The sequence below is a fragment of the Daphnia carinata genome, chromosome 6 (assembly GCF_022539665.2).
Source record: "Daphnia carinata strain CSIRO-1 chromosome 6, CSIRO_AGI_Dcar_HiC_V3, whole genome shotgun sequence".
Lineage (NCBI taxonomy): Eukaryota > Metazoa > Arthropoda > Branchiopoda > Diplostraca > Daphniidae > Daphnia > Daphnia carinata.
The window spans coordinates 8,395,571-8,408,152 of record NC_081336.1 but is presented as its reverse complement, the minus strand read 5'-3'; the positions used below and the strand labels follow the sequence as shown (position 1 = coordinate 8,408,152).

Below are 12,582 nucleotides of genomic sequence, written 5' to 3'. Positions count from 1 at the left end.
TGTGACTGTTAGGAAGCGTTAAATGGGATCCAGCAACAGGTATCGTGCAGGCAACATATAAAACTGAAAAATAAAATATAAAAAATGCAAATGATAAATTAAAAAGAGCTTTTTTGGCCGAACCCTGTAAGCAGACGACACAGTAGCGAAGCCACCACCTTTGCCACGCTTGCCACCTGAATTTGTTTTTGTTGGGTCACGATGAGGAGGGAAAAGATATTTGTTGGGTCAACATTTGTGATTAAATAGAAACATGAAGCAATGTGTCAAACAAGCTCCTGACTTTTTTCCAAAAGAGAAATTAGCATCGTGAGCTGTTGCGCTATCATCATCAGAGATTCATTTGAGTTTGGAGGGTAGAGGTGTAGGGGAGATCATCATCGTGGATGTTGTTTTGCTAGTCATTAGTTTGGCTGAAAGCCTTTTTCTTGGACCGTCTGAACTTCTGCAAGCCATTTCTTTTTAAAAGTGTGTTAGTTTTGTTTTTGTTCTCTTTCATAGTGTGGTAGATATTCCATTCGATTTCTTTTTCAAAAAGATTACTGTACGTTTTTCATATCTTATTTTTTTTTTTTTTTTTTTTTTTGTAAACTAAAAAGAATATTTAAATTTACCCTGTAGAGGGCCGACACCGTCTGGAAGCCGGAACCCTTTGTTCGCTTGCCACCTGATGAGAACGGGTCAAGTGTAGTAAAGAGGTAAAGGGTTCAACAAGGTCCGCGCGCCAATCGCCGCAGATACACACACACATTTGGTAGGTAGGGTTACGATGGCAATGCTCGAATTTACTATTTTCTTTTTTTGTTTGGAATGAAATTTGTAAAGTCATTAAACGTGTGGGGGAGGGTTCGGGTCTCCATGTTGAAACCTCATTTTTGTTCCGAGGTTTTAGGGTTTGTTAAAAAAAAATTTTGTCAAACAATCTCATCCTTATGATAGCGCCACCTTTGATTTTGTTTTCTCAATGTGATAATAATAATAAAAAAAGTCCACTGTAATCCCCACCCGTTAAGAGGGGAACACATGGACCGTACCTTTGGCTTCCTCTTTGCCGCCGGATTGACCGGGGTGATCAGCGAAGATCTCCTGCACCAGTTTGTTGGAACCCTTCTTGAACTGGTCGACGACAGTGTCGTTCAAGGGATCCTTGTTCTTCTCGAGCCAGCCGGTAATGTTGTAGGGGACCTGGGGAAACGTCAAAGAGTTAAGGTGAGCGTGTCTGCCAATGTTAACTAAAATAGAAGAGGACGTACAGTTCCGGCGTAGTGGCCAATGGCGAAGTGAGCCTCCTGGCAACCGGGCTTGGGGGGCTTGGGCTTGACGAAGCAAGCAGATTTGCCCAAGTGGTTGTTGTTCAACTTGTCGGCGAAGGTCTTATCGGTGGCTTTGGGGAACATAGACTCTTCCTCCAAGATGGACAAGACACCCATGGGCTGTTTATAGGAAAGGTGTGAGTCAGCAAAGGCAATCAAGGTGGGCAACATTCTTTACTTTGTTTCTCGTTTAGCCAAATAAACCCCGTAATAATTAAAAGGGACCCATCTTAAAATTAAATTCACCAGTGTTCATACTTACCGCCATTTAACCATCCGGGTTCGTTTTTGGGTGGGGCAAGGAGGATTTCTTTTTTTTTTTTTTTAAATCTCTTTTACATATCATAGAAGTATGTGTTTGAAATGTAAAAAGAGATGGCACACACACACACACACCACTCAAAAAGGGCTTTTGTTTAAATCTCTCAAAATGAAAACCACACAAGAAAAAAAAACTGGATAAAAAAAAATCAAAAGTGAAATGGGCTGATTTTGTTTGTTTCAGCTTGAGGTACTGGAATAAACTACTAAATCTACTCAAGTAATTCGTCCAGGTACCGTTTTTTGTTCCATGGATGAATTGAACAAGGAATAATAAAGAAAAATACTGGAAGACACACGGGGGATACCTTTTCAAGGAGGTCGATGGTGTTTTGCAAGTCCATACCGAAATCGATGAAGACCCACTCGATACCTTCGCGCTTGTACTCTTCTTGCTCAAGAACGAACATGTGGTGGTTGAAAAATTGCTGCAACTTCTCGTTGGTGAAGTTGATGCAAAGTTGCTCGAAACCGTTGAACTGCGGTTTGATTGTTTTTTTTTCAACAAGGGGGTTTTTCACGGGTAAACAAACGCATGTGTAAAAAAAATCCACAGCAAAACAAACAAAGAGATGTGAAAATTTCAATTAGCCGATGTCATCTGAATCGGGTTCATAAGAAAAACACACGTGATTTGAGTCTCCCGCAGTCATTGTGTTGGCGCAGGTTGTGTGACATGCACAGGCATAGAAGTCGCATGCCTACTGCAGTTCACTCACCTGCAATTCTTCTTTTTTTTATATACAACGACCATCAAACAATTTCAATTAAAAAAAAAACAAATATTGGCCTAAATGTGGTGAAGAGAACCCCCCTGGCTTAGTGGCGCGAACGTACCTTCTCCATCAACTCAATGCAGGCTTGCAGATCCATACCGAAATCGATGAAGACCCAGTCGATACCTTCCTTCTTGTACTCTTCTTGCTCAAGAACGAACATGTGATGGTTGAAAAATTGCTGCAACTTCTCGTTGGTGAAGTTGATGCAAAGTTGCTCGAAACCGTTGAACTGTTTTTTTTTGTCACCGGTTTGTTCGTTGGTATTTCGAGAGCAAGAATGGAAGACAGAAGGTAAGGACACATCAAAACAAGACAAAGAAAGGCTCACATTATGTCAATCAAATGGCTTCCTTATCAAAAAAACAATGGCCGATCGTAGATCTGTCTCATCGGCTACCAAACGTTTTCGTCAAATGGGAAAACAATTTCAGAAGTAAAGAACCACATTCCAAAATTATGAAGAAAAAAATAATTTGGAAAAAATTGGTTGTCTTGAAAAATGTCGGTGATGGATCGGTTAAGCGCATGCAAAAATGCATGCATTCAAATCAGTTGATGAAAAAGAAAATGAATTTACCTGCATCCGATGTCATCCACTCGAACTGCCATTGATCCCCCCCCCCCGATCCCCAAAGAACAATAGCTGTCGTTTGTAACTAATAAAACACTGGCTAGTGTCAATGATCTAATTCAAATCCCCCGCTCGCCCATGGTTGGTATTTGTTTCTTGTTTCCCCCCCTGAAACGTACCTTCTCCATCAGCTCAATGCAGGCCTGGAGATCCATACCGAAATCCATGAAGACCCAGTCGATACCTTCCTTCTTGTACTCTTCTTGCTCAAGAACGAACATGTGATGGTTGAAAAATTGCTGCAACTTCTCGTTGGTGAAGTTGATGCAAAGTTGCTCGAATCCGTTGAACTGCACATGGCAAAGGCCAGCCAAATTTGAACTTCTTTTAATTCTGTTCTAATTCTGCGATAAGCCTTGTTAAAAGCCATGCAAATTTGTACGCTGCTAAATAGCATTTTGTCTTTTTCTTTTTCCAAATGGTAGTAGAAATGTGAAAGCGTCGTCAGCGTCCGTTCGTCATCACGTTGAAAATGATTAGATTAAACACTCGAATTGTTAGAAAGAATTCAAGGGCTGGTAGGAATAAATGTTTTTTTTTTTTAACGGGAATGAAATTCTGGTAATGGGTGAAGGGCAAGGATGGTCGTCTATACGTACGTCGAAGATCTCGAAACCAGCAATATCGAGTACACCAATGAACTGGACACGCTTCTGACCAGTTTCCAAAGTCTCGTTGACACGCTTGACCAGCCACTTGAACAGACGATCGAAAATGGCCTTAGCCATGGCACCGACCGAGTATACGACCTGTTTTCATTTTTTCAAGTTATATTTGAGATCATCTTTTACAATTGAAATAGAAAAAGAATATTACCTGGTTGACGTTACGACCCTGGGTGACGAACTCGTTACCGACCTTGATCTTGGGTTTCAACAAGTTCATGTACAGAGCGGGGCCATCAACACCCATCATCTTGGCGACCTTCTCACCTTCCTGTTAATTTTTAAAGCCAACGGGGAGATGGAGAAAGAAAGAAATGAATTAATTTGATGTGAAGAGCATCGTTTTTCTTGGACGTGCTGAATTTCTGTAAAAAAAACAAGGCGCAAGACAAGGTTAATTGAAAATTTGTAAGCATAAAAGCGAGAGAGGTGGTTAGTGAATTATTAATGAAATTTAAATGAAAAAAAAAATGTTGTGTATCATTCAGTTTTTTGTGGAGGGAAAGTCTTCGTTCATTCCTGACGAAGGTGCGTTCGCGTGGCTGAATTTTTTTTGGTGCAAAATTGTTTGAAAAAAAGCGTTCAAATTTTAAAAATCTGTAAATGAATAATTCTTTTTTTTTCTCTCTGTGGATCTCTAACGAAGCCAAAAAATAAAATTTGGAATTATGGTTGAGGACAATGCATAAAAAATTGAAGTTTAGTGCAGCTGGCAGCCTATGATTTTGTTCTCGTTCCTTTTACTTTTGAATATTAAAAAAAAAAAGCTAAAATAAAAAAAGAGAGAATTTTGCAAAAAGGAAAAGAATGGCGACAAGTTCTGTTTATCTTTCCTCTTTTCCTTCAGCTTCAGCCTGCTCTTCGCGACCCCTTTGCTTGAATTTCATCGAGCCAAGGTGCATGACGGCCGCAACAATTTGGTAGATGTTGTTCTTCTCATCTTGACTGAAGCCCAGAATGTCAAAGGCATCCTGGGTGTGGCCCCCGTCGTTGTTTAGGCGACGTGTGTCATTTGTGATTTTGTGTGTAAGTGAATGTGTTTTGTGTGTGTGTGTGTGTGATGGAAATAGGTGCGAGGTACAACCCGTTCCAGTCCATGGACACGGTCAGAAATGTTTTGGTCGTCGTCGAATAAATACCGTAGGCCGATATCAAATCGTTTGGTTTCAGAAGGGAAACAAAAAGAGAAAAACCGCACACCAAAGAAAAAAAGGGAAAAAACAAAAAAAAAAAGGTAGATTAGAAATCGTTGCCCTTTGACCACTCACCACAGTGCCGTCAGGTTCGGCCTGTTCTTCGCGACCCCTTTGCTTGAACTTCATCGTTCCAAAGTGCATGACGGCGGCCGTGATCCTCCAAATATCTTGTCTTTGTTCACCCATACCCAAGATCTCGAAAGCGTCCTACATGTTTTTCGTGTGCGACGCAAAGGCGGCAACAACAACACACAAGAAAATAGGCTCCCAGTTTTAGTCACGTTCGATAATCCAATTGGAAAAAATGAAAAGAAAGAGAAGAAGAGAAACCAGCGTGACACGTTACGTTGTTTAAGCCCTTGCCCCATTCTCTCTCACATTTTGGAATTTTTCTTTTTTTTTATATGAAGGATGTTGTTGCCGCCGTCGTCGTCGTCGATAATCATCGATGAACAAAAAATTCAAAGGAGAAACTAGAAACACTCTTGTTCGATTTGGCATTCGGGATCAGGGCCACTCATCAGCACACTCGGGTAAATGAAATGCTGAACCTGCTTTCGCTTTCATTGGTTCAATATCTGATATCACTAAAACATGCAATAAATATTTATAATTCAATCAAAAATCGAATTCTACTTTGTTTCTGTCTGTTCAAATGAAAAAACTTGGCATGCATGAAATCAAAATCTCAAAATCAAAAACGGAATTTGGAATTGAATTTGACCTGAAGCTCTTTTTGTTTTGGAAGTTTTAAAAAAATTGAATTGGAAAAAATTTGATTGTGGACGTCTAATGATTGAATTAATTCTTTTCTCATTGTTTAAGATCTTACGTCGGCCATTTGCATCTCCTCTGAGTCGTCGATGCTGGGAACGGTGACTTTGCCTTGGCTGACGAAGGGATAGTCGTAGATGTTGTCCGACAACGAGCACATGGCTGTACATGATTCAATACAAAGGTAATATTTTGATTTTTAAATAAAAAGGAAATTCAGAAAATGAACTGGTCCCGTTTCGCAAAGCAATTAGATAAAAATAATTTATCGATTAGGGTGGCTCTAACATGTGCGGCGCATTATCGGGAGATTAGGATTAGCCGGTGGGTCGCGGATAATCTCAAAAAATGAATGGAGGGGCAAGCGAGATCGAACCTATATATAAAAGAGTCAACTACTCAGATAAGCGATTTGGATGCCATGTCTTAAAGAGATACGGTTAAGGACAGGAGACTTTTCGTGACTTTCGAAAATGGGGAGCAACTGACACGCAAACTGAATGTCATGAACGAAATGTTTTTTGAAGAAATGACGATATATCAACGGACGAAGATGTAAAACGATTGGATCGAAAAAAAAAGTGAGAATGGAGAATGGAAGGCAAAACTCGTAAGGGTTTACGAGCTGGTCTCTCCACTAATTCGTAGTGAGTAGCTCTCCCTTACGTCAGTCAGCCCCATCTCTTCGCTGTCGTCCATACTGGGGATGGTGATTTTGCCTTGGCTGACAAAGTTGTACGTGTAGATGTCGTCCACCAAGCAACAATCCGCTATAAAGTTTGGAAATTGGCAAACAATTTGGGACGTTTAAAATCCTGTCTCCAAGCCCCAACATCCTACAATTAGCGCAATCGGCCCAAATTTCCTGTAAACATCGCATAGTGGTCCTGTTGCAAATGGTGGGATTGCCCAATTAAATGAATACAAATAAATAAATAAAAAAAAGGGGAAATGTGGAGGACAAGCAAAAGAATAAGAGACCCATGCTGTATCCCAATGGATTGCGAAGTATTAAGTACGATGCGATACGAGTTTCGTCGCTCTGTGTGCCTGAAATGGAAGAAGATAATGCTCGATTTGTTCGAGGGTGTCTTTGGAATAATACGAAGGAATGACAGACGACCGAATGTCATAGAGAGACATCTACCGAGAGGATTTTGCGTTTTCCCTTTTTTTGAAACGGAAATGGCTGACAAACGACTGGATGTCATGGCGAGATCGGAGGGTATTTCGAATGACTACATCAACGGACGATGATGTTGGCGAATGTTCCGATCGATTCAATTGTAACAAAAATTGAGAGTCCGGGAAAGCTGAGAACGTAAAGTGAGCTGGCCTCTAAGCAAAAAGGCTTTGGGATCAGCTCCTTACGTCAGTCAATGCCATTTCTTCGCTGTCATCCATACTGGGGATCGTGATTTTGCCTTGGCTGACAAAATTGTACGTGTAGATGTCGTCCACCAAACAACAATCCGCTGTGGAGGGAATCGTTTAAAACAAAATAATAATAAATAAATAATTCGACATGTAGAGCCTTTCGGGGATAGCGTGGCTGGGAATGTCCGGTAAGAGCTTTAATTATTCAGGTCCTGTATGCGAAAGGATAAAAACCCCTACGAGCCATTAACCCAAAGGGAAGGGATGAATCAAACCATGCAATTTCGGTGTGGTGAAAGGGGATTAATCAAATATAGATCAAAGAACACCTTAAGTAGCTATCCACACATAATCCAAGATTCAATTTGAAAGAAACGTTAAAAGTCAAAGGAGAAATTGGATAACGACGTGAGCTGACGGAAGTCATTTTTCAAAAATAAATTTAAGAGATCAAGAGAGAGATGTGAGGGTCAACGTAATGATGGTCAACTGGGCTCTTCACTGCGTTCTTTTCAAGTGAAAAGACTGTGAAAACAGCTCTTCCTTACGTCAGTGTTTGCCATTTCCTCGCTATCATCCATACTGGGGATGGTGATTTTGCCTTGGCTGACAAAGTTGTACGTGTAGATGTCGTCCACCAAGCAACAATCGGCTATTTATATGGGAATGGGTGGGGGGGGGGGGGAGTCATTAAAATTATTCATTAATATAGATATATAAGGCTCTATCGTTGACCCTGTTTGTCTTAACTAAATGTGAATGAGTCAAATTATGATATCAAAACTTTTGGTGAAAGCAAAAGTCCCTAAGAAAGATATACTGACCCTTGAGGGTGGGCAATCTTCCGGACATGATCTGGTAGAAAATGTGGTAAGAACGCTCCAAAGCCTGTTGGGAGATGACACGGGCTTTCTCGAGCAGGTCTTAAGATTTGAAAAGACATATGAGTTAGTATCATCATTGTGGTATTAGAGTTATCAAAAAAAGAAACTTACAGGTTTCAATGTCGGCACCAGCCAATTTGCCGGAGTTACCGAAGTGAATACGAATGAATTTACCCTGTATTGTAAGAAATAATTCATTATTATTTGTTATAGATGATTTAAAGTAAAAACAAATACTTACGAAACGGGAAGAGTTGTCGTTACGGGTGGTCTTGGCGTTACCAAAGGCTTCAAGGACAGGGTTAGTCTGGACGACTTGATCTTCCAAGTTACCCTAGAGCAAAGTGTCACGATTAACATCACATTTCTTTGAACGGGATTCGTCTCTCCCCCCATTAGCAAAAGGACAATAGCAAAACATGCTGATAATTGCTAAGTCGCATGCTTTCCGATTAGATCTTTTGTGCTATGACGGGTTGTAAAGGACAATTGAAAAAAAGGAAACGGCTGCAAATCCTCCGTTTTTCTCTCTTTTTTTTTTTGTTTGTACGTTTAGGGATTCGAACATACAATCGGTAGGTGTCAAAGACTGCCGATTTGATGACGAAAAGGAGTATACGTCTATTGGGGATGTGTGTGCATCAACTGGGGGTGTGCAAATTCTGATTTCGTTCCGTTTTCAGTTGCGGAATTTTGTTCAGACAAATCACACTCACTCACCACTTTCATAAACTGAAAAACAATAAAAAAAAATACAATAAAGAAAGTGAAAAACAAGTCGACAACATGATCTATGTCATATTGATCAATTGTCGACTAAACACCAAACTACTATGACTACCAACAAATATTTTTTTTTTTTTTAATGCTTTGCAAATTAAGGGTGTGTTTGTGAGCTGAAGAAATACCTTCTTGACTTCACCCTCCTTGGGCTTCTTGGTCGAGGCACCGACATTGGCAAAGTAGGCAATGACTTTCTTGGTGTTTTCAGTTTTTCCGGCACCAGACTCGCCACTGGGTATGATTTCGGGTGGATTACATTAAATGAGTCGACCGTGAGCAAACGTCACGAAACCTAATCACTTTGTCTATCTCTCATCAGAATTCGAAAAGTTTGTAAAAATGTATGAAGAAGTCGGTGCACGGCCATGGACGTATCGATTCAATAAAATCCGGAGGATTTGTCAATTGCTCGACAGGCAAAACCAAAATTTGTTAAAACGTTTGTTGCAGAAGAGAAATAATTTGAAAATTGTAAGCAAAAGCCAGAAGCAAAAAATTAAAATCTTTTGGCTGAAAGGTTCTTGTTTTGAACTTCCGGTTACTTTATAAGCAATCCATTAGCAAAAAGAAGAAGCTTATTTATGTTGATCATTTAGATTTCTTTTTGTTTGAATAAAATAGAAGTGTAGAAGGTACTGCCAGATTTCATCCCCCCCCCCCCCCCCCAGAAACAAAAAACTTACGCCGGATGAATAGGTTTGCTTGACGCCCTTGGTATCCTTGGCGATTTGGGCAAAGTACTGAATGACTTTCTTAGTGTTCTCCGTCTTGCCGGCACCGCTTTCACCACTATTTTTTTTATGTTCGATTCACATTTTTTAAACTTTCGTATTTTGTTGATCTCTTTCTTCTCAAATTTTTTCTACTCTTTAATATCTAATAGAGAAATCATACGTACGTAATCAACATGGACTGGTTTTCGTGATCTGGAATGAATCAAAAATAAAGAATTAGGCATTTGGTGCAAATGGCATTGGGTCTATTATGATGTTGGCTCGCGTGTCGAACATTATCGGCTATTGCTTTAATATTCTAGTGGACAAGAATATCAGAATAGCTGTAGCCAGAGCCCAGGCTCAGCCCAGGTTATAGCATTTCTAGAATTAAAAATAGACTGCTGCAACGCCGTGCCATGTGGCTTGGCAAAGGTAAATATATCACATTACGAGCAAAGCAGAAAAGAGCTAGCAAAATCCTCGAGGGTTTTGCTGCGCCCTGGGTCTGGCTGCATTCTTTTCTATAGCTCATACTAGTCCGGAAATAACCGGCCAGCATATGGGGCATACCATCGGACCAAGTTTGGTCTGACGACCGAACGCTGGCTGCCGATTGGTGGCATTCTTCCCGCGTGAGCTTTTTTTTTCAAAGGTAAACTTAAACACGATAGAGCCAACTCATTTTTTTTAAGGAAAAAATTTTGCAAGAGAAGATGATCAAACACTTACTGGTCAACATGTCCATGTAGGCACCGTCGGAGATGCAGAAAATGTGGGGCGGGACTTCATTACGACGCTTGCCAATGTACATCTTGATGACACGGTTGGTGTAGATGGGGAAGCGCTTGTAAGGGTTGATGGCCACGCAAAAGAGACCGGAGTAGGTCTATTGTTGTTGTTGTTATAGTTGTTGTTGTTTGTCCCAGGTTGGCCAGGAAGAAGGAATCAAAATAACAAACTCATTAGCATCGTTTTTTTTTTCTAGCACTTTTTGTGATGCTGTTGTTGTCATTCACATGGAAATCAAAACAACAACAACTGAAAAGAACACTAATATAAGGACACACAGACACCACACAACACTGGGACGGTTTTTTTTTGCAGAGAGCTCGTCTTTGACGCTTCTGGATCCGTCAACACTCGAAATCACACACAGCAAACAAAAGGAAAATATTCTACTCCAAAGGAATGGGATACCATTAGGAGATGGCTGATCGTTTAAAAGATCAAATAGGGATAGAGGTACGACGACATGGTCGAGATGAGGATAATCCTACTCGCAGTACGTTTGTTGTACTGGATGGTTAGGAAATTGTAGGGAGAAAAATGTCAGTTTGGCTAGAACTCTGATGTGGTTGGACTGGGTTATTTGGTAATATGGAAAGGCATGCAATCCTATGTAGCCTACCAATTCCCATTGTGGGTGCGTTCAGGAGATTCACACAGCAAAAGTGTTTGGTAAACAAGTGGAGGCTCCTAACTACAGCTGGAGCTAAGGAAAAGACTTTGCTTGCAAGGTTGGGTTACGTGAAAACTTTTACAGAGGTGGTTAGGTTGGGGCACAAGACACTTACGTAGATAAGCTGATTGACATAACGCGCTTTCAAGTTCCAAAGCACAGAGGCATCGTTAAGGTAGGTCAAGTTGGACATGTCTTCGGCTTTCTCGTATTTGGGGGGGTTCACTTGCTGCAGCTGGTCTTTCTTAAAGGTCTTCTCCTGATTTTTTCATTTTTGTGGGAATAGTTTCATCGTTTGGAGGATTTCCGTTGGGGAAAATGTGGAGGGTCAACGAATGGAGGATTATCGAGCCCATGGCGGTAAAATGTGTTGTATGGATAGAAAAAGAAAGAAACAAAACAAAAATTGATTAGTAATTTCTAGATCTTGGTTCACTTACGTAAATAAGTTTGTTGTAGTAGCGCTGTCTCAGATTGTGCAAGACGGCTGCGTCGTTGAGGTAAGTCAGATCGGCCATGTCTTCAACTTTTTCGAATTTCGGCGGATTGACCGGAAAGCACTGGTCTTTCTTGAACGTTTTTTCCCCCTATTTTGCCATTGTTAACCGCCAAATCATGACAAGGTTGCCCAATTTTTTATATTAAATTCCAAAGATCAAACAAGTTTTCCAAATTGAAAACATTATTACTCTTTAATCCCCATTGTAAATTACATTCTCCCATTTTAAATAATAAATGCCCTTTGTTTTGACCCAAATATTTCAGAAAATGTGTAAAAAAGTTGTACTTACTTCTCCACCGGCCAGCTTGACGACGACCAGGTCACCTTTGGTACCGGTGATTTCACCGAGGGCGTAGCTGTCCTTTTCGCACGGCACCCAGGTAGCCTTTTTACCATCGTAGGGCTTGGTCTGGTCCTGACGTTTCATTTCCAGGGAAACGAACAGGTATTGGGTTGGGTCGGGATCGGGTCCCAAATCCTTCTTTGCGGGGGCCATCTTTTTGTTTGATTTAGTGGTTTTGACGACGAAGACAAAAAATCAACAAGTGATGAGAGAAGAGGTTTGAGAGTGCTGGTGATAATTCGTGTGGGTTGGATTGGCGGATCTCCTTCACACACGGCGGCGGGGACAACACTTGCAGAACAGCCCTGGAGCGTGCTTTCCTGTGAGACAACAACATCATCATCAGCCAATAGGTAACAAAAAAAAAAACAAATAAACAACAAAATGTTTCAAGTTGAACATTGTAGACAAAAATCCATCGTCGAAAACTATCCGACATACTCGTTGTCACAACATTAAACTTTTTTTTTGCCTTCCTTATCTAATCAAGGAGGGTCTGTGTGGGATGGGTCAATTCTCTTTTCCGGGATTCACAATGTGTTGAAACACTTTTTTTTCAAACTAATTAGCAAATCTAATAACTGCTGGGGAATTTGTAAAAGACAATTTCAAGTACAAGAGAAAATCAAAAGGATTTTCTTTTGAAAAGTAGAATGAAACAATCTGATCAAAATTGAATCGAAAAGGCAGGTAGAGAGAGATAGAGAGAAGAGAGAGTAGTAGCTAGAGAGGAAATCCTCGTGTGCACACTTACGTTCGAAAGCTGTTCAACTGTCTTTCGGATCCAGCCAGGGCTCCTATTTAAACCCTAAAGACGACTCCGCCCTCTTTTGCAACAA

The 12,582-nt window shown here is 40.6% G+C and overlaps 1 protein-coding gene across 21 annotated transcripts in view; it reads right to left on the bottom strand.

Annotated features, from left to right (window-relative positions):
• Window positions 1-12,075, bottom strand: part of LOC130702499 (myosin heavy chain, muscle-like) — a 42,795-nt gene extending 30,720 nt beyond the window's left edge. For 4 of the 21 annotated variants that reach the window (XM_059495937.1, XM_057524166.2, XM_059495932.1 and 1 more), the window contains exons 1-17: window positions 11,690-12,075; window positions 11,014-11,154; window positions 10,169-10,325; window positions 9,622-9,649; window positions 8,849-8,954; window positions 8,661-8,672; window positions 8,182-8,274; window positions 8,052-8,115; window positions 7,881-7,979; window positions 7,605-7,708; window positions 4,978-5,112; window positions 3,861-3,980; window positions 3,644-3,793; window positions 3,164-3,334; window positions 1,254-1,433; window positions 1,035-1,185; window positions 124-176 (exon numbers count right to left, since the gene is read on the bottom strand). In XM_059495937.1, coding sequence (XP_059351920.1) covers window positions 124-176; window positions 1,035-1,185; window positions 1,254-1,433; window positions 3,164-3,334; window positions 3,644-3,793; window positions 3,861-3,980; window positions 4,978-5,112; window positions 7,605-7,708; window positions 7,881-7,979; window positions 8,052-8,115; window positions 8,182-8,274; window positions 8,661-8,672; window positions 8,849-8,954; window positions 9,622-9,649; window positions 10,169-10,325; window positions 11,014-11,154; window positions 11,690-11,896 — 1,971 coding nt within the window. In that variant the 5' untranslated portion in view covers window positions 11,897-12,075. Of the gene's footprint in view, window positions 1-123; window positions 177-614; window positions 668-1,034; window positions 1,186-1,253; window positions 1,434-1,942; window positions 2,114-2,471; window positions 2,643-3,163; window positions 3,335-3,643; window positions 3,794-3,860; window positions 3,981-4,977; window positions 5,113-6,345; window positions 6,450-7,050; window positions 7,155-7,604; window positions 7,709-7,880; window positions 7,980-8,051; window positions 8,116-8,181; window positions 8,275-8,660; window positions 8,673-8,848; window positions 8,955-9,621; window positions 9,650-10,168; window positions 10,326-11,013; window positions 11,155-11,338; window positions 11,494-11,689 lie in introns of those variants that run through there. The other 17 variants (XM_057524165.2, XM_059495940.1, XM_059495943.1 and 14 more) reach the window with 9 other exon arrangements.
• Window positions 12,076-12,582: the final 507 nt, after the last annotated feature.